Source organism: Malaclemys terrapin, chromosome 17 (genome assembly GCF_027887155.1).
Source record: "Malaclemys terrapin pileata isolate rMalTer1 chromosome 17, rMalTer1.hap1, whole genome shotgun sequence".
Lineage (NCBI taxonomy): Eukaryota > Metazoa > Chordata > Testudines > Emydidae > Malaclemys > Malaclemys terrapin.
In genome coordinates, this window is record NC_071521.1 from 11,453,934 (window position 1) to 11,480,268 (window position 26,335).

Here is a 26,335-nt window from a genome sequence, read left to right on the forward strand (position 1 = left end):
TACCACTTCCCATGGGAAACTGTTCCAATGGTTGATAATACAGCGGTTGGATCTTTTGTTCATTTCATTCAAACACAAGCTAGGATCCTGAAGACACTAAGGAAGTGAAAAGAAGCAAATTTCAGTGATACCCTCTAGGAGAAGCTCCACTATCCCCTTTCCAAGACCAACATTATGCTTTCCTTGAACACAGAGAGAAAGAAAACTCCCAAACAACTCACCTTCTAAATGATAAATGTTCCAAGTAATTTTTATTTAGAATACAAGAGAGAGAGGTACAAATGTATTTACAGCTGTGTACATATACCATCAAATAATATATAATATCAAAGTTTTGTAAATAATGTTTTACATAAATATTTACAAAGGTAAAGTGACAATTGTTTTCTGGAAGTAAAACACAGTTTGCGAAAACTCTATACATCGTATACTTATAATTAATAATATTATAATAGTTTTTTTATATTTTATTTCACAAAACCCTTCTTATTGGGTTCATAACTGTGGCAGGACTCAAGGGGGCGCTCCGGACTGTATTCTGGGTGTGGTTTGGCCAAAGGAATTATTTCTCTCTGGTCTCCAGAGGGCAGTAGAGGTAAGAGTTTAAATAGACCCTAGAGATATGGATCTGCTGAAGGACCACCAGCCCTACTTTAGAGATGAAGGAGGAACACCCATGCAGCGTGGGAGTGGCCTTGGCAAGGTGAGCTGAGTGTGTGTGTGTGTGGGGGCACTTCTAGCTACCCCAGCTTACACACATCCTGGAAAAATGCTTTTGGTGACACCAGGCAACTTGCTTGATTCTCCATTTCCTGAGCGCATGATGGCGCAAATTTTCATCAACAGCCTGTTGCTCAGTTGCCGCTTTGCATGTCCCCTGTCTGCATGGGCAGGAGCTCAGATCCGTGTGCAATTTCAGAGGTCTTACCATGTGCACAGCTTAGACATGGAAAAACTAGGGGTGTGGTTTTTTGAACGAATACACTTGAGTCTGGAAACTTACAAAAGATCCTTCCCACTGGTGCTAGCTCTGGCACGACAGATCAGGCCGTGGGATGTGGTGGACCAGCTGAACTGGCATGGGGACCAGCTGGGGGTCTAGCATGGACTCCAAGCCTAACGGAAACGGTCACAAAAATGGGGCCTGGCCCCATGATTTTTGTCTGTACTTTGATCCCACCAGCACTAACATCAGAATAGGGTTTTGTAAATATCCCCAGTGCAGACACAGCTTTGGGGCCAAAATTACCACTGGTGTAAACAGGCACAGCTGCACTGACTTCAACAGAATGGTGCCGGCTCCCACCAAGGGTGAATCTGGCCTTCCAGCTGTGCTAACTTCAATAGAGGGGAAAGCAATTTTTCATCTCTTCCTCCAACGGAATTGAACACAAAAGTCCTTGGAAAATGTTTCACAAATCAGCATTTTGGCTCTTCCCCACCCCCCACTACTCCATATACTGGTGTCTTCACATTAAGGTTCATGTTATTTTTCATTCTCAGTGTGTTTACCCTCCCAAATGCCTTTATACCACTCACTGCCTGATGCCAAACACCCGGGACAATGAAGCTTATCACACAGCCTCCTCTATGGTTGGAGCCCTGACGCTCCCTGGCCCAGACTGATCAGCAAGGAGAAGATGCACTGAATGGATCACAGGGCTGGGCTCATGTCTCGCACTGGTAAGATAACACCCTAAGTCCCAAGGGAATGGCAATGGTTTAACAGAGGTGCCCCTTTGTCAGCAAACGGTTTAATTAAGAAATCAGCCCTGCCCCGTCCTCACTCCCTCCAGCCCTCCCCCACCCCTCCCTGAAGGGTTGATGCCAACAAATTCATCAGCATTATCAATGCCAGTCTGCAACAGCTGGAAATGCCTGCCTGGAACCCGGCACCTCGACAGCGGCTCACAGCACCATTGTCGGTATGTGATGCGCCAGGGAGGCAGGGTGGGGCCCGGGCAAGGCTGGGGAGTGAGACTGCAGGGAGGCATTGGGAGGTCGGTGCCTTGCGCTCTTCTGGTGGGCCCGGAGTCCAGCGAGCTGGGAGTAGGCACTTTGGCAGACCTGGCACTTGTAGGGGCGCTCCCCGGTGTGCAGGCGCACATGGTTGCGGAGTGTGGAGGACTGGCTGAAGCGGCGGTTGCAGAAGCGGCAGACGAAGGGCTTGTCCAGGGTGTGGATGCGCATGTGGGAGCGCAGGTTGCTGCGGGAGTTGAAGCCACGGTGGCAGATCACGCACCGCATGCGGCCAGCCGTGCTGGCGCCCGTCTCCACCGTGTGGAAGTCCTCTGTGTAATAAAGAACAACACAAGGAGTCAGCCACCGCCCTCTGCTCCCCAGCCGGAACAGGAGCTCAGGGCCTGAGCAATTCGTTCCCTTCCTTGTGCCTGTGAGGTGCCTTCATGGCACTAGGCATTCTCAAGGTTACGGCACCTTCAATAAAGACAGAGGCACATTGGTGCGTGGTGACCAGTCAGGACAAGCTCAGTAGCGATGCCCCCACAGCACATAATGAATCGATGATAAATAACCAGCGTTTCTATAAGCACTGTGCAACTCTGCTGCATCTGCCAGCTAAGGATCTCCAAGCACTTTGCAGGCATCGACCAATTCAACCTCCCAGCCCTCTGGGAGGGAGGTATCACTATTTCAGTTTTATAGACCAGGAAACTGGGCAGGGTGCTTCTCAGTGACTCACTCAAGGGTAGCATGAGTTGGGGATAAGAGCCGGGTGCCCTATGCCCGAATCACTAGCCTTTCTTCATGGGGTAGGGGGTGTCTGCTGTTTTCTGTCCTTGACACCTGGGCCTTTCCAGAACAGCTCTTCACACAGCGCACAGTCAACCTGTGGAACTCCTTGCCTGAGGAGGTTGTGAAGGCTAGGGACAATCGGGCCCTGAGCTCTTCTGCAGCCCTGAGCCCAGGCACATACAGACTGTGTGAAAAGCACTCACCTCTGCAGAGCCAAAGAGGCAGGGCGAGTGGGTGTGAGCGAGTCAAGGACAGTGGGGCAAACCCCACCTCCTCTGCTCAGGTCCCGAGAGCTATAATGCAGTGCAGGCAGGTGCACCCTTTTTAAGGTCACGCTGAGGCAGGCTGCATGGGGCTCACTATCTCTCCTTTCCTTACTTCAGTATTATGGTCTATGAACGGTTTCCTCTCCCCACCCCCTTTGCATTCTGCAGCCTATTGGACCTGGAGATCTAAAATCCCCTGTTGCTGGCTTGTTTGCTCCGGTCCCCTTCTCCGTCTATCCCAATGGGAAATGGCACAAAAAGAGAAGGAATCCCAGAGAAGTTAAGAGTCCCCTGTTATGGGATCTTGGGAGAAGAGGGGTTGGTATGGGGTTAATGAAGTGGCCCCCATACAGCCCAGGGAAATCAGTGACTCGGCACTTAGCCTCTGCTCGGGCGGAGCACAGAGTCAGCACTTTCTCTGCCCCACTCACCATGCAGGAAGCCTCCTCCGCGTGGGAGTGATGAATGAAGGGCTCTCTCACTGCTGGATTTGGGCCACAGGCTATTCGGGATGATTGGCCATAGGGACCCTGCAGGCAAAGCTGTGACAGCCCTGGGCAAGTCAGCATGGGGAGGCAATGCTAAGACTCATTGATGTCTCCGGCAGAATTTCGGGGGAGCCCCTTGGCCTTGATCCTTATGAGCTAAGCAGCCTTTGTTCCATAGTAGGGCTCAGAGGGATCCCAAGAAGAAAAGTACAGCGCCTACCCTGTCCACTAGGGCAGCTTTGGGGACCCCAGTGGGGTCAGCTCCACCAAAGCCCTCAGCAGTTTTCTATTGGGGCAGCTAAAAGGCAAACCTGGGGAGAACAGCAGCATAATAGAGACCCAGTGCGTTCAGACCCTCACCCTTACTGGCATTACAAAGGGCTCAGGCAACATCAAGTTATTACCAGTCGTTATCTGTTGAGCGCTGGAGTAAATCGGCGAAAGTCTCCCAGTGGAGCGAAGCCGATTCCCACCAACTGAGGAGCTGGTCCAGGCTGTGCAAACAGCTCAGGAGAAACGGGCCCAGGATTTTACAAGGCCAGACAGGACAGGCCCTGCGGTGACTCGAGCTGCAGGGGAGCAGTGGTTGGAACAGCTCAGAGTCAAACACTCTCCAGGCTTTATTCCCTGCCCCTCTTCATGGAGGTCTGTCAGCACTGGGTCATGGTCCACCAGTCACTCCCTGCCGGGTAAGCAGTGAAGGAGCTGATTGCCTGAGAGGATCCAGGTGCTAGTGAGACCCTTCCCCCCCTTCATTGTCCAGGGATAGCCAGGGGACAGCCAGCAGGGCCCGTGTGCATAGAGTACGGGCCGGGGGATGACATCAGATGTGCATTTGCAACAGTTACTGTCCTATCGAGCGCTACGTACCATGCTTGTTCTTCTTCTGCTCCTCCTCCAAGCCCGGCACGCCCGGGATCCCCAGGAAGGTGTTGTGGGAGTTCCCGTACCAGACCAGCAGCTCTTGGTCTGGTGGAATCATCTACAGGGAAAGAAAAAACAAACAGGATGGAGGTGAATAGATTTTTCTGCTTGTTGCCTCCATGATAGCTGGAGCCAGAGTCTCGTAGAGCAAAATTAATCTCTGGTGTAACTCGGGGGTTACAGCAGAGATAATCTGGCAGCTGGAATCTGGAGTGATTCCAAGCGGGACCCTGGAACTGAGAGGTAAAAGACGGGAATTATGGCACATGATTAGAACTGCACTTGGCATCCAGACACTCGCCATTTCCCTAGTTCCAATATCCCAAACCACGCTGGGCACACTAAAAGGCTTAGACTAGGCAGATACACAGCTCATAGACTGGACTGTCCAGGACAGTGCTGCAGAGACTAGAAAATAGTCAGAGATTGATCATGACAAAGAGACCCGACAGCTTCCTCTGGCTTCAGCGACAGGACAACGGTGGCATTATCTTAGAGGCCTCAACTGAGATCAGAGCCCCATTGCGCTAGGTGCTGTACTTCCACAGAATAAGAGACAGTCTTTGCCCCAAACAGCTTACAGTTTATATAGACAAGAAAGACAAAGGGTGGAAGGGGAAACCGAGGCAGAGAGAGAGGAAGTGTTAATCCGATCCAGTGCTGCCCCTAAACATTTCGGTCCAAATTCTGTCCTGTGCGGAGATCTGCTCCTGTGGGAGAGGAGGGGGGAGATCTATCCGGGAGCCAGGTATGGCTCTGTGCTGTGCTGAGCCTAGGGGCTGCTCTATCTTACCCCAGCTGAGATTTGGCAGAGCGCGACTCTTCTCTGCCCCCAGCAAGCCTCCTACTACCACCAAAGGAGCCAGTTGGCAGGGGGAGGGAGCGGACACGCACCTTAAAAAAGATGTGGAGAAATTGGAAAGGGTCCAGAGAAGAGCAACAAGAATGATTAAAGGTCTTGAGAACATGACCTATGAAGGAAGGCTGAAAGAATTGGGTTTGTTTAGTTTGGAAAAGAAAAGACTGAGAGGGGACATGATAGCAGTTTTCAGGTATTTAAAAGGGTGTCATAAGGAGGAGGGAGAAAACTTGTTCACCTTAGCCTCTAAGGATAGAACCAGAAGCAATGGGTTTAAACTGCAGCAAGGGAGGTCTAGGTTGGACATTAGGAAAAAGTTCCTAACTGTCAGGGTGGTTAAACACTGGAATAAATTGCCTAGGGAGGTTGTGGAATCTCCATCTCTGGAGATATTTAAGAGTAGGTTAGATAAATGTCTATCAGGGATGGTCTAGACGGTATTTGGTCCTGCCATGCGGGCAGGGGACTGGACTCGATGACCTCTCGAGGTCCCTTCCAGTCCTAGAATCTATGAATCTATAAACCTCCTGGTGCTTTTTAAGCAAGGAGATGGCTCAGACAGGAAGTGCAGATACAATAGCTAAGGGCTTGGGTTGCCCAGGGCACGGTCAGAGTTAAAGGAAAGGCTTGTACACCTCCTGGTAAGGGGCAGTGGTTTGGTGGGAAGATGGGTCTAAATCAGTGGCTCCCAACCTGCGGCCCAATCAGCACGGAGCTGCAGCCCACGTGACATCCTCAGGGCCATACAGGTAGTATTGGATGCAGCCCACATAACACATATGCGATGCACAATGGTAAATAGATTGAGAACCACTGGTCTAAATTCTACTTAGATTCTAAGCTCTTCAGGGCAGGGACCGGCTTTTTGTGCTGGGTTTGTACAGCACCTAATACAGTGGGGTCCTGAGCCGTGCCACTACAGTAATAATAATAAATAACACCACAGCAAGGCCTTTGATTCCCACAGCATTTCAGTGCAGCAGGCGGAGTATTCTACAGCAGCCATAAGGATATTTAAGAAGCAAGGTTTGAAAGCATCTCTCTTGCATTATTTATTGTGGTGTTGAAATCCATTTATTTTCCTTTGCCCTTCACTTTTCCAATGTCTCAGGTTTGGGGGAGAACAGTGCATACCTACATTGTAGAGATCAGGGGATTGCTGGGGCTTTTAGCACCTGGGAAGTAGTTTGAAAATGTAGGGTGGGCAAACTAGCCACTGCTGAAATGACCCATCAAAGAAATAGTTAACCTGGCTGGCATGTAGAGTGGTGTCATTAGGTTTCAGAATCAACACCCAACTGAGAAGAACAAGGCAATTCTCACTGGTCAGAGCTACTATTTCAGGCTGTCAGACACTGCTACACTAAATCACACCTACTTCGTGTTTTGATGGTTTTCTATGCAAATCATGCGTAAGAGATTTAATTTAAATAATTATAATAATAAAAGTCCAGATTCTGGAGCACAATTTTGCAGCCATAGAATCACTGAATACACAGGGCCCTGTTCATAATGGCCCAGATTCAGCAAAGCACTTAAATATGTGCCTAACTTTAAGCATATGAGGAATCATACTACAAACAATGGGAATTGACCTTAAGTTAGGCACTTGGTTAATGATGAATAGTGGCCTCTATAAGGGTTGAATAGTATGAACTTGGAAATAAATTGTAGGTCTCACTTACTGGCATGCATGCAATCATTTAACCATCTCATTGAAAACGAGTCCCTTTTAATAGAAGAGAATAAAGAGAAGAGAAGGGATGAACTTCAGTGTGTGCGCGCTGGATTGCGCGTATGCACCAGTGTGCGTGCGTGTGGATGAGGGCAGAAGTGTGCGTGTGCACAGATAGGTGTGTGCACACATGCACTAAGGCAATCTGAGTCAGCCCCACGAATCTCACGGCTTTCACATTGAAGGTTGAAACTCACTGCCTCAACTTCACACCCCCACAGCTGCAGCTAGACACAGCTGAGGAAGAAGGAAGAGAAAGTGGGAAGAAAGAGCAGCAGGAGAAGAGGGAAACAAAAATCCAACAAGCAAATAAAAGCAATTAATTACAAAAATGCCCCCAATCAACCTGCCTGGGGGGGAGGAGGAAGGACAAAGACGCCTTGGGTCATTTGTGGAGTTGGTTTAACTGTGTGGGCGATGTTCAGACACTACAGCAACGGAGTAGTCATGAAAACATAGACAGATTGCATGACAACATCTGTGTGCTGGGAAAAAGAGACTGAAAGTGTGTCAAAGTGTGTGTACACCTGCACAGAGAGTGCAAGGGGGGTGGGGGTGAGAGAGAAGAGAGACTGTGTGCGTCCATGCAGAGGAGAAAGATGGAGTGTGTGTGTGTGTGTGTGTGTGTAACAAACTGGATTTTTCAATATATCGGTTCTTTTTCTAGCATTGCATTCTACCTCTGCTGGATTCCCAAGAAACTGATGACTTTTTTTAATGACATGTAATCATCTATGAAAGCATTGCTCTCCATGCCACTATTGCAAAGATTAGATCCGCATTTACAGATCAGAAACTCGGTCTTTGGGGATTATGGGCCCAATCCTGCTGCCTTTATGAGATTAGCCCGGGGCTCTATTCACGAGAATCAAATCTGCGGGATTGGGCTCTTACTACCATCTCCAGAGAGTCGCTCTGTTCTGAAATTAACCACCCAGAGCCTCAGTCCTGGAATTAATTTTTCTTTTCAACCCACGTTTGGCTTTTGTGACGTTTCAAGGTGGTGAATAGTGGTTGGAACCACTCACTGTTTTGAGACACTTTATTTGTGCTCTGTAATTCAGCAATAGCTCTGATTTAAAGGGTTTATATATTGCGTTTGGTGAGTGAGTGGCACCCTCATTTGGGATTTCAAAGGGGGAAAAGCAGTCAAGATATCAAGGGTCATTCAGCTCCAATGCCTGGACAGAGATGTTTGCAATAAACAACCTACATTTCTTAAATGAGCTTTGGTATGAGGGCAGAATGGATACAACTGCTGTAAAAGATATGGTGGATCCACCCTCCTCTAGTGGGTTCATCAAAGGGATTCTAAGGATGTATCCAAGCAGATCAGAGTGGATGTGGTCCACTGGGTGAAAATCCACTTCTAATCCCCTCTCCCACAAATAGACACCTCAATAAATATTCACCCCAATGCAGGCTGAGCCAGCATTCTTTGTGCCCCCCCCCAACTCCTAATGATTTCAAACAGAATAAACAGAGTAATAGAAGCCAACTTCAAAGCGTGAGTACCCGTGGCACTGTGCATGTGCATTGTGTGACTGGATATGGGACTCTGGGGCGAGGAAGGAATGCAGAATCGGGACCTAGACCGAGCTATTAAAATCTAATCTCATACATTTCCAGGCCACGTTTGATTTCCCTCACTCTCTCTTTCAGAACAAAATTCATAATTAACCCCATCTCCATCTGACACTGTTGAGTGATCCTGTGTTATTTAATGCACTGGGTGCCGGAGCAGACCCAGGCACGGCTACTACTTAACATACCAGTAGATGTCTGGATACCGGCATGTACTACAGCGCGGTGGGCTGCCGGGTTGAACTGTGACATTTATTTCCTTTGTCAATTGGAGTCACAAACACTTACGTTTTATAACTTAGGTTTTTTTGTGATCTAGGAAAACTGAAAAATAGTGTTCTGGGGTTTGTAGAATCACGGATTCGGACATATGAGCAGTACGAACTGCGTATTACTGTATGTCTGTATTAGGCATTATATACGCACATATATATGTATCTGGCATCATTCATACACACATGTATACTAGCGATCATATAAATGCAATAGATCTATATTTTTAAGAATTATGTCAGTATAATACTATTATTCTATTTCATCATATCGTATAAAAACCAAAGATAAAAAGCAGTTAAACTCCCTTTACAATGAACAACCTTTCCTCAGCTCGTCCACGGGAATAAGGAGTTGAGGATCAGCGTTAAATAAAAATCGGAGCTGTTATTTTTCCATTAGGCAAAGAAACCCCACCTATGAGGAACGTTACAGAATATCAACACTTCGCACTCCTGTGTCCTGGATTTACACAGGTTGGCAGGGGATGGTTTCTAGCTTTGGGCAGTACCTTACGCTGCAGAAAGCTGGTTGCAAATGCCCAAGTTGCCTGCCACAGAAAAGGAACAGTTTTCGCTCTTTCTGCACCAATCTATTTGACTTGACCGTTTCGTTTATCTCCAGGATAAACTGTGGGTCCGAATGTGCTGTCCCTACGCTGGCAGAACTCCTATCTGAAGGCAGTGGGAGTTGACCTGCCTATGGGGTACAGAATTGGGACCCAATGATTTTTCTTTTAAATCTCACATCGGGGGTGATGTGCAAGGTGCTGCAGACCTTGGTCACCATCCAACAAAGCATGTGGCTCATCTTGAAGTTCATGCAGGGCCCTAAAAATGTCAAGGGGACTATGCACATGCGTATAGCGAAGCACACGCACTTAAGCACTCTGCTGGTTGGGGACCAAGATGCTCGGCACCATGTAGGCAGCCCCTTGCACGTTCCCTTCTGCTAGTGTGTTCAGGGTGCAATTGTTCTATCCTGGGACCCTGGCGCTGGCTCTGTTGGACACACGTGGCAAAGAGCAACACGGCGAGCGTGCACTCATATTCCTCTCCTGGCTCAGAGACTCTCCAGAGCCACGTGAATCCAATCCTATCCCTGGGGCGTTTGTTATCCTAGACTCACTGCTGGAGTCGTGACAGAGCCAATCCCGTCGTGATGGGAGGTTGGATTCAATGAGGGACATTCCCGCCCCTGCCCCACCCAGGCAGCCAAATTGTAATACTGCCGAGACCCACATCGGGCTCTGCAGCCAACAGCCCTTTCGTCCGAAATGCGGCCGCCTTGAATGCAGCCACTGACTGCCCCAAGGTATCATCCCAACAGGGTTTGAGGTGGGGCCTTCCCCTCTGTGTGGGATGCTCCCTATCTGCCCCGGTTCCCGGAGACTTTCCATGTGAGGCTCAGCAGGGCCGCCCAAAGGATTCAGGGAGCCTGGGGCAAAGCAATTTCGGGGGCCCCTTCCATAAAAAATGTTGCAATACTATAGAATATTATATTCTCCTGGGGACTCTTGTGGGGCCTGGGGCAAATTGCCCCACTTGCCCCCCCCCCGGGCGGCCCTGAGGCTCAGCATCTCCCGGGCCCTGCTTAGTTTGTCTCTCTCTGCAGGGAGTTTGGGGTATTGGCTTACAGAGAGTTTTTTAATATCGGGCGTGTGGAACATGTTGCCTTCAGCTCTGATATTGTTAGGTGCTCGGAGGCCTGTGGGTGCCTCTTGGAGATGGTTCCCTCCCATTAGCACTGGCTGCTCTATCGCTTGGGCAGTCTGGTTGTGTGCCGCTTGTGAGGAGCTGTCCCATTTCAGTCCTGACCTCTCACGGGGAAAAGTTTTGTGATGAAAGATGAATAGCCCTAGCTTCACCGTGCAGCCGGGAGCCAGTTCCCCAGCTGGAGAGATCTGCGGGCTCAGAGCCACAGCCAGGGGGGAGGGATAGCTCAGTGGTTTGAGCATTGGCCTGCTAAACCCAGGTGAGTTCAATCCTTGAGGGGGCCATTTAGGGATCTGGGGCAAAAATCTGTCTGGGGATTGGTCCTGCTCTGAGCAGGGGGTTGGACTAGATGATCTCCCGAGGTCCCTTCCAACCCTGATATTCTATGAAACATGTATATTGTGGTAGTTCCTAGAAGCAGGATCAGGGCCCCTTGTACTGGGTGCTGCACTAACACTGATGAAAACATGATCCCTGCCTCAAAAAGCTTGTGAGTGAACTCCACTAACCAGAGACCTGGGCTTGGCCAGTTCCAGAATTTGCTGCTCTGGAAGCCTGATCCTGCACATCTTTATCCAGCCAAAATGCCAAGTGAAGTCAATGGGCCTGATTCTCCTCTCTCTCACACTGGTTTTACACAGAGCTCACTGGAGTCACTCCTGATTTATGTCATTATTACCAGAAGCCGCACCCGGTCTGTGGAATTCAATGAATCTTTTGGCTGAATCAAGACTTGCAGGATCAGGGATCTGGGTATTTAACTTGAATCCCCCAAAAACTTTAATTTTAACAATAACGTAACTTGTATGTTTTACGTTAAACCTACCTGATTCTCATTTGTCCCTGGCATAGACCTTGAAGCGGGGTCCATTAGAGGCAACGGCAGAATCCTGCTCCAATTACAGGCAGTGGCAAAAGTCGCACTGACTTCAATGGGAGAAGGAGCAGACCCCTAAGGTTAACATCTCAGTCCTCTGCACAGTTCCACAGCAGGAAGAATACCCAAGTCTTATTTCTTTTCTCTCTCCCCCCATATCCCCCCCTCCACACACACACACAGAAAAAGACAAATCCTCATTTTTCCAGGCCCCCCTTGCAAGCCCAGGCACTGGTGATGGCACTGAGACGCCCGCCAAGCTCCGTTCTCATGTGTGCGCGTGTCATTCTCCAACACCGCCACATGGACCCCTGCTGCTCTCGAGAGGGTCTCCGTGCCAACATTTCGCCCTCCACAAGCCGCTAGTCTTTTCACTGCTGCCTGAATTAGGCCTCTGACTACAAAGTCCTGATGAACAAGGGAGGATGCGTGATACGGGACAGGCCAGTTCCCTGCTCCACTTCCCCCCGCCACACACACACACACACACTTCTTCCCAGCCTCACTTACCTCAATGGCCTTGTAGAATATACTGTTTCCTATCTGGATCACTTCCAAGTTCTGCTCCTGCTCGTTCCTGGCACACTTGATGTAGGTCATCCAGCTACGGTGGTCTTCTTGGCTGGCATCGATGAAGTAGCGGACAGTGCCATCTTCGTTGAACACCTAGGGTGAGGAGCAAGGGGGTGATACGTTAATAGCCTTGTGGTTGAATGTGCTGCCCAAGTCTTTTCCACCTTACACACCCAGGGATGGCCCAGGGTCTTGTGGGATGCTGTGAGAAGTCAGTGGCCTGTAACCCCCTCCCCCTACACACAGAGCCTCAGTAGGTCAGAGATGCTCATCCCTGGGGCTATGTGGCAGGTTTGTAGCAGCTGGAGCGTGTATTATTTGTCATGTTGGGAGGTAGGAGTTAGAAGGGTTTAATCAGCTAAAGGGTGGGGGCAACACATAGAGGATGTTCGGAGTGTGTAGCTCATCTTTCCTGGTGGAGAGGACATGGGAGGGCTGTAGGAAGGGTAAGCCCTGGGCATGTACAGGAAGGGCCTGGCACAGCAGGGCTGGCAGGTGCCGATGGCTGTTCCTTTAATAAAGAGTCTGATCTGACATGGCAAATCCCATGTTCCTCTTGGGTGCTGTTCAGTGCAGGGGCCGGGAATCAGTCAATAGGCAGGGGAGAGCATAGGCAAGGGGCTTGGCGTTGGGTGCGGCCGGCTGCTGTCACTTCCCTGGACTGACAGAGCTAGCCTGCCCTGGAACAGCCCTGGCCTGCGGTTCCATAGTCCACAGGCTCTCGCCCGGCCCAGAACATCACCTGCCATCTTGGCCCCACTTTGAGACGTGTGGTTCCTTCCCCCTGCTCTAGGGACCCCTCTCAGCCAGGGCTTGAGGAGCACAATCAGGGGACTCTTGTCTCATTTGGATTTCTTTGATAAATGACCCTAAGTCCGAGCAAACCTAGCAAAGGGGGAGGCCCATCTTGAATCACTGAGGCCAGTGGGAGCTTTGCCTTCCATGTCAATGGACCCAAGACCAGGGCCGACATTAAGAGGATCTAAGCTAAGGCACTGGCTTGCAGCGTGTGGCTATCCGGCGGAAGATCTGTAAGTGAAGATCTGAAAAAAGGGACAGACTTGTTCACAAGAAGCAAGTCCCCAGGCAACAAATGGTTAAAATGCACCAAATCACAGCCTGGGATGTTGTCTGCTTGGATAAAGGGACCCGATTCTGATCCCGCTCACCCTGGTTTTACACCAGTGTAATCCCGCTGACCTCGATGGAGTCACTCCTGATTTACACCAGGTTCATTTGCACCAGGCCCCCATGTCTGGTCAAAGGAATGAGTCCAGATTTCTGCTGCAGCAGCTTCTGGGCTCGGTCCCGCCGCCGCCAGTAGCCCAGAGAGCCGCAAGGCCTGAAGTTTGCAGAACCAGCCCCTTAGGATGGGAGAATGGGAGGCGGGCATTGCCAGGGGACAACATTATATGTCAGCTTGTTTTCTATTGTTCTTGGGTCCTGCAACACCCCCGGCTGCCCCACGCTCCTAGGAGACCCGAGGGTGCAACAAAGGCAGCAAACCTGCATGAGCAACACACAGATCGAAAGGGCTTCGTTCCTGGTTACACTGGAGATGGGCAACCTCCCTAATGAGCCCCACTGATTATCTGGGAACAGGGACATGATCCTTGCCCCCCGCAGCAAGTACCGCTGTCTAGTGGGGCCTTGGCCTTTCCTTTCTCTGCACGGCACAAAAAGAGGCCAGCAGAGAGGTTTGGTGCCGGGCCAGGAGGAGAATTTGGAGCCTAACCCAGCTCCCAGGGAAGCTGATGGAAAAAACTCCATCGGCTTCACTGAGTCGGATCAGGCCCCGGCTATTGAATGAAAAGGCCTTGCCCTCTCCCCTTACCGTAATTCTCCTAGCTACAGCCCCAACCCCCTGCTGTTTTCCATCGGCTGACTTGTACCTACAGAAATGTGGCCCAGCCAGTCTCAGCCCCGAGGTCCTTGCTGTTCTCACGGGGGTTAGCGAAGCTGTTTCTGTCGCGCTTTGCCCCAGAGTTTTGTTAAATTCGGCTTGATCTAAACCCCAGGGTCACCAAACGTCTGTCCCGAAAGGCTGGAAACCTTGTGTCCATTCCGGGCAGACCCCAGTTCCCTCCAGCGGGGCCGGAGCACACCCACAAACCCGCTTTCCCCGGGCGAGGCGCTAATGACGCCGCGGATGAATGGGGAATCTGGTGCGTTTTACCGCAGGGCCAGCTACGGCTGGGAAGGTGGGTTCTGGTCTCTTTACCTGGCTTGGTGAGCGAGAAGCAAAGGAAATCTTTCTCCACGCCGGGCCGGGGACTAACTCTGAGCAGGAGGGGGGAGGGAATTTATTTGTTTTATAAAAGATTCTTTTCTCCTACGGAAATCCTGCGAAATTAACACCCCCCCCCCCGTTGGGGATAAATCATGTACATTCATTGGCATGTCTAGTTCCTTTAATGGGACGATCCCAAAGCCCTTTAATTAGCCCCCACCGTATCATCGTCGTCCCCCGTTATGCCGTGGGAAACTGAGGCACATGGAGGGGGAGGAATGACTTGCCACAGGTCGCAACGAGCACGGGACGGGACCAAGGAGTCCTCATTCCCTGCCCCGTGTTCTGGACCGCAGAGCCGGTCGTTAATTGCTCTGTGAAGCGACATCGGCGTGTTCCCGCAAGTTGCGCGCATAGGCACAAGTTGCGCGGGCAGGACGGGAGCTAGTTGGTGACAGGGGCTCTCCCACGTGTGCACCGTGCACAGGAGGCGTGAGGCAGCCCATCCCTGAGCTCGTGCGCCCCCCGCCCCTCTTTACCTCCCACATGAGATTGTTGTTCTTGCACAGATCCACGTGCTCCGGCGAGATGACCCGGCCGGTGAAAGGTCCCATTTCGGTGCCGGCTTTGATCCAGGTCTTGGAGAAGATGCCCAGCCCTTCCCCGGGGATGGAGCTCTGGGCGATGATCACTTCCGAGGGCAGGACCAGGCTGGATAACTTCTGCACCTCTGCCGGGGGGAAGAGAGGAGAGGGGGTTGGAGGAGAGGAAGAATCCGGGTTCGCCTTTGCCTCCCCCCCCCCCAGTTAGCGGCGCCCGGACACCAGGGACCGAACCCCCTAGCACAGCGTCCCTTCCCGGGGAGAAAAGGCACCAAACTTCAGCGAGGGACTCCGAAGTTGGGATGCGAGGTGGTCTCCCCTGGGCGGCGATGGGAGGGGGGGGCATGCTGCCCCCGGAGGGAGGTTTGTGGGGCAGAGAAATTCGCCCCCCCCCCTTCCTGCTCCTGGTCACCTACAAAGTGCTGCTTTGCAAATTCTAACCAAACTTCGCAGCCTCGCCCGGGCCCCCCAGCAAACCCGCGCTGAGAAATGCCCCATTCGCATCCTACAAGGTCTTACAAGCTTCCCCTCTAAGGCATTGAGAAGGTACCTGGGAAAAAAAACCCAGCGATGAGAGCGCGCGGGGCTGAGAAAGGGGGTTAAATGGTGTCTATTTCAGCCCATCCAGCAATTTGTCACGCTGTTAAAGTGATCCGCATTCATTAAACTCAACTAGAAAGCAATTGCTAATTCTAAATTCATTAGCCCTTTAAGAATGCTGTAGCGATCCATCGCGCCTGAATGGCGCGGGGACTTGTTTAAAAGGGCCCAGGAATTCCTCTGACAAAATGGGACGATTAGCTGGTTGAAATAATGTGAATGAAAATGGAATTAGGCTTCATGGTAAATTAAGAGAGGAACAGAAATCCTAGAGGGGGAAAAGGGAGCCGGGGCGCCCCATAGATGCCAAAGCGAGAGAAAGTAGATTGTCCCCGGGTTGATGAATGAGGAATAAGAACTTGAGACATCTTAAAGAAAAGAAACGTCCCCCCCTTCCCCGCCCCGGCTCCCTTTTTAAGGTCTTGGTTTAAGTGGGAACTTTCTCAGGTCAAGCCCAAGTTAACTAAATGAATTAAACCCCTCTTCTTTCTCAGTCAACTGCTATTACACGCCTAATAAGACCTTAAATGCCAGGGGCTTAAAGCTTAAATGGGCTGAGGATAAACGCTGAGCAAAGTGGGAAAATGCCGGGAGGCAGGAGTGGGAAAGTCAACACGGGGGAAAAGGGAGCTTGGGAAAGAGAATTGAACATGCAAAGTGCCTCGGAGGTGGGAGCCCCCGGGGCACACGGATCCACAGAGCAATGGCTGGCCTTTCCCTTTGCAACCCAAGAGTTTTATTCTCCCTCGTCCCCGAGGAGGGTGGTGATTTTCAGCCGAGGGGAGAGAGGCCGAACCGGCGATGGGGCAGCTGAGAAGCCGGCTGGTGGAGTGCCCCGCGCCCTGGCCCGCGGGACTTGGAGCGCTCTGGACGGTGGCTCGACCCAGACTGGTTGTGGTGCCAGCCCTGAGCCAGCGCCTTCTTCCTTCCCTCCACACCCAGCTGGCGGGGGCAGTTTTTAGGGCCTCACCCACCCGCTTCCCTTCCGAAGCGGCGAGGAGACGGAGCTACTCACCCCCCGAGAAGGACTGAGCCAGCACCTCCGCCGTGAAGGCCGTTTTGGGGTTACTGTGATTGTTCTTCTCCTCGAAGAGCTGCTCCCCCAGCACGTTCCTCCAGCGGCCGTAGAGGAAGCTGTGGAGGATGTCCGACGTGATCACCTCCGCCAGGGACAGCCCCTGCTGCTTCAGCCCTGTCTTGAGAACCAGCGCTTCCGCGGGGAGCACGGAGCCCATCATAGAAACCCGGCGGCGGGGAGCGAGAGGGATCACCGGGCAGCCGGGCGCACAGGGCGGACGGGGAAGCCAGGCGCGGAGCTCTGCTCAGCCTGGGGCGATGGGCTCCTTGCCTCTTGACAGATTCCTCTTGGCAAACTCTCCCAGCCGGTTATATATGGGCGGCAGTGACCCTCCTAATTGGTTATTAATGACCCCCCGACGTTGTAAGATAGACTTGTTCTACCAGACTGAGCCAAACCTTCAGAGACCCCCCCTCCTTCCCCCTGGGGGGAGGGGGGAGACAGAGGGAGAGACAGACAGAGAGAGGCAGCCTCGCATATCCCACCAATAGCCCATCAGTGGAGAGAGAGAGAGCTTCTCTTCTGGACACCTGCTCTAGCAACATCCTTAGACCTGCCCAGCCGGCCGGGGGGAGGGAAGGGGAAAAGGAAACTAACTAACTAACTAAATAATAATTAATAACCCCCCCTTATTGCGGGCTGGCAGAGGGACAGCGGCGGTGTTTTCACCCCGTGACAAGGTTGGGTGCTGCAGAAATAGGGACATTCAGCTCGGGGGGGGGGGGGGGGGAAGGGTGCATTGGGCTCCTGGCTTTCAAGTGAAGCCACCTGGATTCAGAGACGGGCGATTTTCGCCCTGGCGAGGAATAGCCGGGGGGAGAGCGGGCCAACGGGTTTCACTCCGGTTCGGTTTTGCACCAACACACCCCACAGCGCACTTCTCCCCCGCCCCTGTCTCGGCCGATCATTGAGAGACACCCCCGCTCCTTGCCCGGGCCAGCACCCGCTGCCCCGCAGGCAGGACAGAGCCTCGCTGCGGAAAGTTGTTCAGGGTGAAACCGTCCGGAGGGTTTTGAATTGTAAATTGGAAAAAATCAAATCTTCTCCCGCGCCTGGCCAGGTACAATCGGGGCCCTTGGATCACTCGGGGCCGAGCGGAGAAGTCAGCGGGAGAAACGGATTTGATTGACCGGGAGCTGGTCTGGCCCTGCAGAACCGGGGTGGGGGCGGGAAGCTGTCCCCCCAAGAATGGCCGCGGCTCGAACGCCGTTAGAACAACCTGAGCTCGCCCACACGGCTGGGCGGATCTGGGTCCCCCGCACCGACCCCCGGCTCCTTCCCCTGGCGCGTTCAAACCGACTTCGCTCTCCAGTCGCAATTTCGCCCTAAGAAATCCGAAACTGGCCTTTTAAAACGACGGAGCGGGGGGGTGAACCCATCTTTTCTCAGCCAGGGTCTCCTCGGCTCGGGCGCTTAGATCCAGGCTCGTGGTTTCAACATTACGGTGCAAAAACGATTTTAAACGGCTGGTTGGGAAGGCGGTGGTGGGGGGTTAGATCATAACAGGGGATACGGGAAATGTTCCCCTTCCTATTCTCCTCTTTTCGGGGGAAAGGCTGCAAAGCCCCTACAAAGCTTTTGTTGCTAAACGCCGCGTTTCTCTTTAGATCGAAGGCGCAGAGATTTTTGACTCGCAGTAGTTCGGATTCTGGGCTTTAAAACACCGACGCCTTCGAGAAACGAGCCTTTTGCGTTGGAAAACGACTAAATCCCCCCAACGCTTCTATTACTCGAACTAGTGGAAAAACCCCCACCTCCAGCGATTTGTTTGCAGGCAGCCCCCCAAAGCCTTTTGAAGCGACGAGAAAATTTTTTAAATCTTATTAAGAACCGCAGAAGGGGCTTTGCGCTGTGGCTGGGTTTTAAATTTTAATTCGGAGCGCGAGAAGGCAAAAATAGTGTAAAACCTAAACGGCCGTTTATACGGCTCCTGATTGCGGGACGATTAAATCTGAATCCCCCCCCCCCCCCAGCTGTTGCCTAAACTCTGGGGAAAGGGGGCAGGGATCCGCTCACCTATCGCTTTCCTCGGGTCAGTCCTTAGATATTACACTTTCTACGCTTCGATTTCCACGTTGGAGGGGAACGCCAAGGAGAACCGAAAGTGACTTTTCTTTCAGAGGGGATTTCACAGGTTGGGATAAAGCAACGAGAAACGGCCGGCGGAGTTTCGGAGCGCTCGGGGCTCAGCGGTCTCCGGCGGTCCTTTCTAAGGAAAGTTTGCAAACAATTGTCAACCAAAGCGAGACATTGGCGGTGAATCCGAGAGAGCGGAGCCCAGGAGAGCCCGCGCAGCTCGCTTTGGAAATCGCTCCATTTCTCTGCCCGTTCGTTCAGCGCTACGGTGTTTAACTTAATCTAATCTACTCCCGGCTAATCCCCTCCCCACCCCCAGCAGAAGACAACAGAAAAAGTAATTTGGCTGGGGGGGGAAGCTCGCCCTGGCTTTAGGACTTTCCAGAGCCCCCGTTAGGGAACGTGTAGGGAGAAGCTGGGACAGAAACGCGCTGAACCGGGTCACTAATTATAAGACAACGAGGTAGAGCAGGAGCAGCGCTTCCCCCCTGGCTTTCTCCTGCTCGAACCGGGGGTAACAAGCCTGCAGTCCCCCGCCACCCTCGCCGGGCTCCTGGGATGGCAGATTGCAGAGAGATCAGATCGTTTTTCGAGACAGAACCGCGGGGATCCTTTACCAGAAACTGACGCGCCCTGGTTTGTGCCTGTCTGGCTCCTGCAGTCCTCGCTCAGGCACAAGTCCCATTTGAAGGCAAAGGCCGCTGGGTGGGCAGCTCTTCTTCTGCCGTCCAGACAGTAAATTCTGTGGGGCAGGGAGCTGTCCTCAGAGGTGGCCATAAAGCATCTAACCCGGTTAGCAAGAGGGGAGAGGGAGTGATTGTATCAAATAAGAACCAGGCCCACGTTGTTGGACCCAATGTACCTAAGGTGGGAAGGAGAAAGGATGAGTTTAGAGCGCCGAACCAGAGACTGAGCCGTGCCCATTGCAATCTATGGACAGGCTGCCCGTTTACAGCAGTGGGTGCTGGATTGGGCCCACAAAGGTAGCCCGGAGGTTGCACCTGTTGCATCCAATGCAGCAAAACCCACACCAGCTTCAAATTCACTTTGAAATGAACCCTGGGAAAATCCCTTGCAATGAAATGGCCCAGGAGGCTGCCAACAATAAAGGTGGGACATGAGAAAAAGGCCTGCGGCTTTTCCCTGCCGCACCTGACTCTCTCAGCTTGGCCCAGCTTCTCTTGTTGCATTTCTCAGGAAAAGGGGGTGAAATTAAAATAGATTTCCCATGCCCTGAGAACCACCCACCCCCAAGCACCCTCTTCCCCCCCCAGTCACAGTACAGCCATGCAGTGGTCACCTGCATTTTGGCCAGTGCACCAAGATTGGGAACAGTCATTTCTTTGGACTTGCTGGGCCTCAGTCCTCCAGTCTTGGAAATGGAGGTGCTAACTCTGTAATCAATCGTTGTTCACAAGGAGATGGGGGCGGAAGCAGATTGTCTGGATCTGGATGGGGAGGAAACCCCTGGGACCAGCCCAAACTTCTGGATTCTTGTAGGCCAGGGAGCCCTTCAGCGGTTGGAGCCAAATGACAATGTATTGCACCCGTGTCAAGGAGGACACAAGCGGTGGGCAATGAAGAATCAGGCCCCAGGGAGCTCAGAGCCGACAGGGCCCAGTTGTGCAAACCGGTTGCCAGGGAAGCAGTCCCATAGACTGTAGTAAAGACTACCCAGGTGAGTGGTCACAGTTTGGGGCCCTCAGAACAACAGGGCTTGAACAAGCACCGAGGAAGGCTGCAGAGCCCTGAGAGGACAGGACCCCGACTATAGTTTCAGACAGTATCTGAAGGGAGAAAAAAGTCCCCTCCCAACCCAAGGTGGGGGCTCAGCAGTCAGTAATTCTGGGTTTGAGGGAAACACCACAAGCTGGGGGCTAGATTCTTCCCCCAGGTCCTATGGGCTGTATTTGCTATTCCGCGCTTAGTCCATTTGCAGAACATCCGTGAGAGGTGGCCACGGTTAGAGAGCGCGAATCACCAGGATCAGGGTCTGTCATGCAGATGGAGAAAAGAAACTTGACCCATCTTGGTGGCTTAAAGCTATTGCAACCTAAGAGCTACATTAACTGCCACGCACTGGAACCCTCATGAATGCTAAGAAATCTATCCCACATCCCCCCATTGTCAGGCAGCCCCTCTGCCCACCTCCCCTTTATTTCAGGACCCTGTTCACAATGGTCCTTATCCAAGGCACACTGGAGTTAATGGAAAGACCCCCACTGCTTTCAGTGGACTTTAGATCCGGCCCCCAAACCCAAACATGGACTTTCCCAGATTTCTCTCTGTCCCCTCCCATCCCCACTCCTGCTACACCACTTCCACTGGTGGTGCAAGAGCCTTCTCCTCTGCAACCCACTCTGATCGGAACAGCCTCTCTCCATCCCATGCTCTCGGTTTCATTTCCAAACTCAGATGCAAACCATTTCCCCCCTTGCCCAAGCCTTTGATTCTCTCTGACTATTATCTGTGATGTAATCCTGCAATTGTATTGTTTACATCAACCCCGGAAAGAATTTTGGTGAACGTGTTTTGTAAGAAGGCTGTGAGAACAAAAGGAAATTGCCCCGGCCTGCTAATAAATTCAGGAAGAGTTCCACAGGGTATACAGAAGCACAGATCTTTAGCTACCTTACTTAGATGATTTCATTGCAAGTAGATGATACTTTCCTAAAAACAAAGTTCAAACAAAAACTTAGCTGTACAAAACATTCTGTCCAGCAGAGCATCAGAATGTCTGGGCTGTGGATACAGGAGCACGGAGCGTATTTGAGCCTAGCTGCATCATGTAACATACACATCAGGTGTAGGGCTTTAAAAATGCCTTTATTGCCTCCCACCAGTGCAAAGAAGGGGGTCCCTTTTACTGGTTATTTTCCGGAGCTGTACATGGCCCAAATCATTCGATGACAAAATATGCCTCTTAAAAACCATCCGGCTACACAGTCTTTCAGGTTATTGTTAAAATCCAACCCTGCTCTGTTGACTCAGCCTGCGAGATAGCTGGACACCGCCTGCCCCGCATGGGGGTGGAAAAACAGCACTAATAACTCCAATCCAAAGCAATCAGACACACACAAATGCAAGTTTGCAGTGTACAAGCGGCCAGGTCCACGTTTAAATACACTCTCCCTCATTGCACAGAAGGGGTGAAAAAAAAATCTACCTTTTGTGAGTGGTTAAAATTAGCCCCAGCTGCGTTCCAAACAGCCTTCCCTGTTCGAGGGTTTGTGTTGCGGTTTGTTTTCCCTCCCCTAAATATTGTGACTCTCCTCTTCCTTTTAACATTTAAGAGGAAACAAGTTTAATATTCATGGCTGTTAATAGAGGAGGCCCATTATGATTGGCCCATTGTTCTGGGCAATACACAATGCTGCTTGTATTTTCATGTGTATATTCCCAAAGTTCCTTCTTAGCGTTTAGTGAGGACTTTAATATTCATGGGTGTTAATAGAGAGGCCCCCAGTATATTGGGACATTGTTGGGAGGTGTACATATTGGTCTGACTCTGAATAGACAGAGTTCCCTTTTCTTTTGCTCTGTTTTGCAGGGTTGATGGGCCAGGAGCAAATGGGCACTTTTTTCCCTCTCCCCCTTACAGAGAGAACATCTTTATTCCAGCCCCAGACTTTCTGGTTTCCCATTCAGAACCCTCCGAAATAATGTCAGGCAGAAGAAAAGTGGAGCAAATCAATCTTTCATGGTCTTTTTGAGACCAATTTGACATCCATGGACTCTTCTTTTCTTTCACAGCCTACAAGGGGATGGTCAGGAGCTGGACAAGGTTGGGGTCTGATGAGGGGAGACATGGAATCAAATGCTGCAAAGAAAGAAAAGAAAAGCAGAACAAGAAAAGATTGCGGGGAGAGGGTGATGGGGGAAAAATGAGGGTGAATGACAGTGCAAGAAAGGCGATTAGTGCCCAACAGCTGCTTTTTGGGGGGTGGGGAGAGGAGGGAGATTTCGCCCCTCTTTCAGCCCTTTGCATGAATAGGCTCCGAACAGAGCGGAGATTGATTTATAGTTATTGCAGTTGAACATTTATTGCTCTTAAAGAGTGGAGGGGAGAAAAGGGAGAAAAGGGGCATGAAAAGCTCCTTTCTGTAGTAAAGAGGGATCAAATGAAGACTGCTGAGATAATACACAGTGGCCAATGGGAATTTGATTTGCTTTAAAATTTAACTCTTTTGGGGCCGCAGCTGATGGACACAGTTTGAAACATAACACTGGGAAACACTTTGATTTTTGTCTCGAGACAAAGCGCTGGGTTTGCCCCGTTTACTCTTCACTAGCTCTCGAATATCTCGTTAGTAGGGCATTCCCTACAATTACCGATTTATGAATGAGGGAGAGGGAAGCTGTTCCCTCTCCCCCCCCCTTTTTTTTTTTGTGTAGGGGAAAAAAACCAACAACCAACAATCCAAATGATATTGGATTAACTTTTCCACCCACTCCTCCCTTCCCAGAAACGGGCTAAAGGGAATATTCGTTTAACAGGGACACGCTCTAACATTTCCAGACTCTCTGGATTTTTGTAAAAAAACCCGAATGCCATCTCGGAGTTCATGTCTCCCCCCTGGTAGATGGCGAATAAAAGAGAAGGCACTTTTCAATATCCTTTCCCTTTGGAAGGCATTTTTTAAAGGTGCAGATTCAAATGCTACCTAAAGCTTTCTGGAGGGACGTGTCAGAATAAGGAAGTAATTTGAGAAGGAGGGAAAAAACCCTTTAGGGGTTGAATTTGTGTTAGTACCGAGCGGATTTCTAATTTCTTTTACTAACACCGGCAAATCGATCCCCCGTGTCGTCTCTCTGCGCCCTCGGACAGAATGGAGCCCATTGTTAAATCGAGAGAAATACATTTTTACTAGTGATTGAAAGCTTTTCTCTTTTGAACTTTCTTCTAAAGTCTCTCGCATGGAAAGAAGATTCCCCCCCCCTCCTCTCCCTTAAACATCTGTTTGGAGAAATCCAGGCTCTAGGGCAGAGCTGATCCCTAAACCCCTTCCAAAGTCATTAAAAAGATATTAGTGCAACTGTGAAAAGTCCAGCACTGTTATTGATCAGGAGGGGAAAATAATTAAAAAAGATTTGGGATTTGCCAGAACTAATAATGTTGGGGGGGAGGCTCCTGATAACCAAATGCTCGGTGTGGATTTAGTTCAAATGAAGTCTTTATGTAGCAGATCATTAACGCAGCTTTCCTCGGGAAACCTCCCCCTTTCTTCCAAATTCAGGTTTCTCTGGGGGCTGGGGGCGCTGAGGCGAGCGCACCGGATAGGGCGCGGTCTCTCCTGGCCCCCCAGCACCTGGTTCCGAGTGGGGTCCGTGTAGTTTGGTTTGAGTTCACTTGTGCAAAAGGCAAAATAAAAACCGATCTACTTGAAAATCGGTTTAATTCAGATCCGCTTTCAGCTGCCTTTGATTCCCCCCCCCCCCGCCCTTTAAAATCAAATCTTAAAAGGGGGGGGGGGAATGGTCCATGTTGCAAAAAGTCGAACGGGCCCAAGTGTTACATTTTCCCTCCTGCCCTGGAAAGTCCCTACATGTGTCATTTATTAAGCATTCATGGGGCTTTTCTTTCGCGCTCGCTCGCAAGCTCACAAAGAGGCAAGCTGCTGTTTGGGGGGCTTTTCTGATGGAAAAAGGGCTCGGAGACCCTTAGAACAAAAGAAATCCTGCCAATGTTTTCAATAGCTTTAACTCAATGAGGAGTACATTCGGCAAAGCAGGGAAAGAAAAAAAAGGGAGGGGGGGAGAAACGGTGAATGCCTAGTGTTGTGGCTGAAAGGCAGGGGCTGAATTTAATGGGGAGATATGGGTTTATTTGTTGGGATCAAATTTAATTAGCTTAGTACAACCCTTGAAAGACAAAGCGGCTTCAATATGTATCCAATCCGAAGCTCATTTGGGAAGCGGAGCTCCTGGAAAAGTCAAAAGAGAAAAGGAGAAAGGAAGCAAAGCGCCCAGAAAAGAGCGAGTCTTCGGGGGCGAGGCAGGTGACTGGCACGCGCAAAACAAGGGACCCTTTTGGGCACAAGGCAGGATTCAAAAGGGGGCGAGGAAAATAGACTCTCCTCAGGTTTTACCTACTTCACATCTCGGAGGGGCCGGGGCTGAAAGGGATGAATGGGGAGGAAGAGGGGGGGGGGCGGCTCTAAAGCAAACAGAAGCGCTGGAGAGGCAGTTTTGTGGCTTTGGAGACAGCAGGCGGGTTGGTTATGGGAATGCGCCCAAATGTTACCTGCTCTAACAGCGCGGATACAATAGCGGCGAGAAAGGGACGGGACAGGGGGACCCCCCCACACACCCCATTAGCTAGCCGGGCTCAGAAGCCCGGTGGGCGAGGAAAGCCCCGGGAGGGTGGGTGAAAACCGCGCGTCCCGGGCAGATGAGCCGGCTGCGCCGGGGAGTCGGTGGCGGCGATGCCCGGGTGCGCGCTAGCCACGGGCTGAGAGCCGGGGCGCTGGGCGAGCTGCTCACCCGACCGCAGGATAATAGGAACCCCCAGCCCCCCACCAGCCCTGGGAGCGGCAGGGAAAGGGCTGCAAAGTGCCACAAGACGCAGGCCCCGAGTTCGCTGGGAGGAGGCAGATGTAGACAGGTATAAAAGGGGCGGGCAGCCCTGTTATCTAGTGGTACTTTCAAAGGGGCCTACGGGAATTAGGTCCCCAAATCCCATCGAAAGTCAAGGGAAGTGCAGCACCTAACTTCCTTAGGCTCCTTTGACAAGCACCTGTACCTCACTCTTCGACCCCCCCCCCCCAAAAGCTAGAGGTATGATCTCTTACTGAAAGGGTGGAGAAAACCAGCAGGTGTCCAGTTTCCATTGCCAGCGGTTGGAGCATGGAAGAGGATGCAATAGAGACTGTATTGGTAACAGAGCATGAAATCATAACATGTTACCAGACAGACATTTGCTATCCAGGAGCCATGTACCAGTTAATAGCTCATAGGGAAAGAAAGAGCTGACTGTACTTGATGAAAATAAAGGGGTTCTTGAGCCAGGATGCTAGGAAGCTGGCCATATTTGAACACCATGGCACATTAGTGGGGACTCTCATCCCCTTTGAGTTGACAAATGCACCAGCCGCTTTCCAACACCCTATGGACAAAGGTTTGAGGGGGGTCTCCAGCCTGATCTGCTTCCCATTTTTAGAAGACACGCTGGTGTGTGGCAAAGGCTTGACTGGAAGATGGTAGGAAAGTGCTTAAGAGATCGTAAGGCTGTGGGGTAAAATTCAGCCCTGGTAAGCATGAGAATCTACGAGCCAGTAAGATCACTAGTACGTGAAAAGCAACAGAGGGTCCTGTGGCACCTTTGAGACTAACAGAAGTACTGGGAGCATAAGCTTTCGTGGGTAAGAACCTCACTTCTTCAGAGGTTCTTACCCACGAAAGCTTATGCTCCCAGTACTTCTGTTAGTCTCAAAGGTGCCACAGGACCCTCTGTTGCTTTTTACAGATTCAGACTAACACGGCTACCCCTCTGATACTTAGTACGTGAAAGGACAGCAAGCTGGACCCTTTAAGATATTGCCACCCCCCAATGTTTGAAGCAAAGCAGATTAGAGGGAGGCTAGATGTACAAAGTAAATGGATTTCCTGGGATAGTACCGAGAGTTCATTAGGGAATGCTCTCATGTTGCTAAACCCCTTCCATGAACTTTTAAGGGATCTTATGGAGGAGGAGGAGGAGGA

The 26,335-nt window shown here is 51.1% G+C and overlaps 1 protein-coding gene across 1 annotated transcript; it reads right to left on the reverse strand.

Annotated features, from left to right (window-relative positions):
• Positions 1-255: 255 nt before the first annotated feature.
• On the reverse strand, positions 256-16,815 carry PRDM12 (PR/SET domain 12). The gene is made up of 5 exons (XM_054007603.1): positions 16,496-16,815; positions 14,818-15,008; positions 11,986-12,141; positions 4,379-4,490; positions 256-2,291 (listed from the first exon to the last, which is right to left on the reverse strand). Exons 1-5 carry the CDS (start codon positions 16,716-16,718, stop codon positions 1,909-1,911), a joined length of 1,065 nt encoding a protein of 354 aa, XP_053863578.1. The 5' UTR covers positions 16,719-16,815; the 3' UTR covers positions 256-1,908.
• Between the last annotated feature and the right edge of the window lie 9,520 nt (positions 16,816-26,335).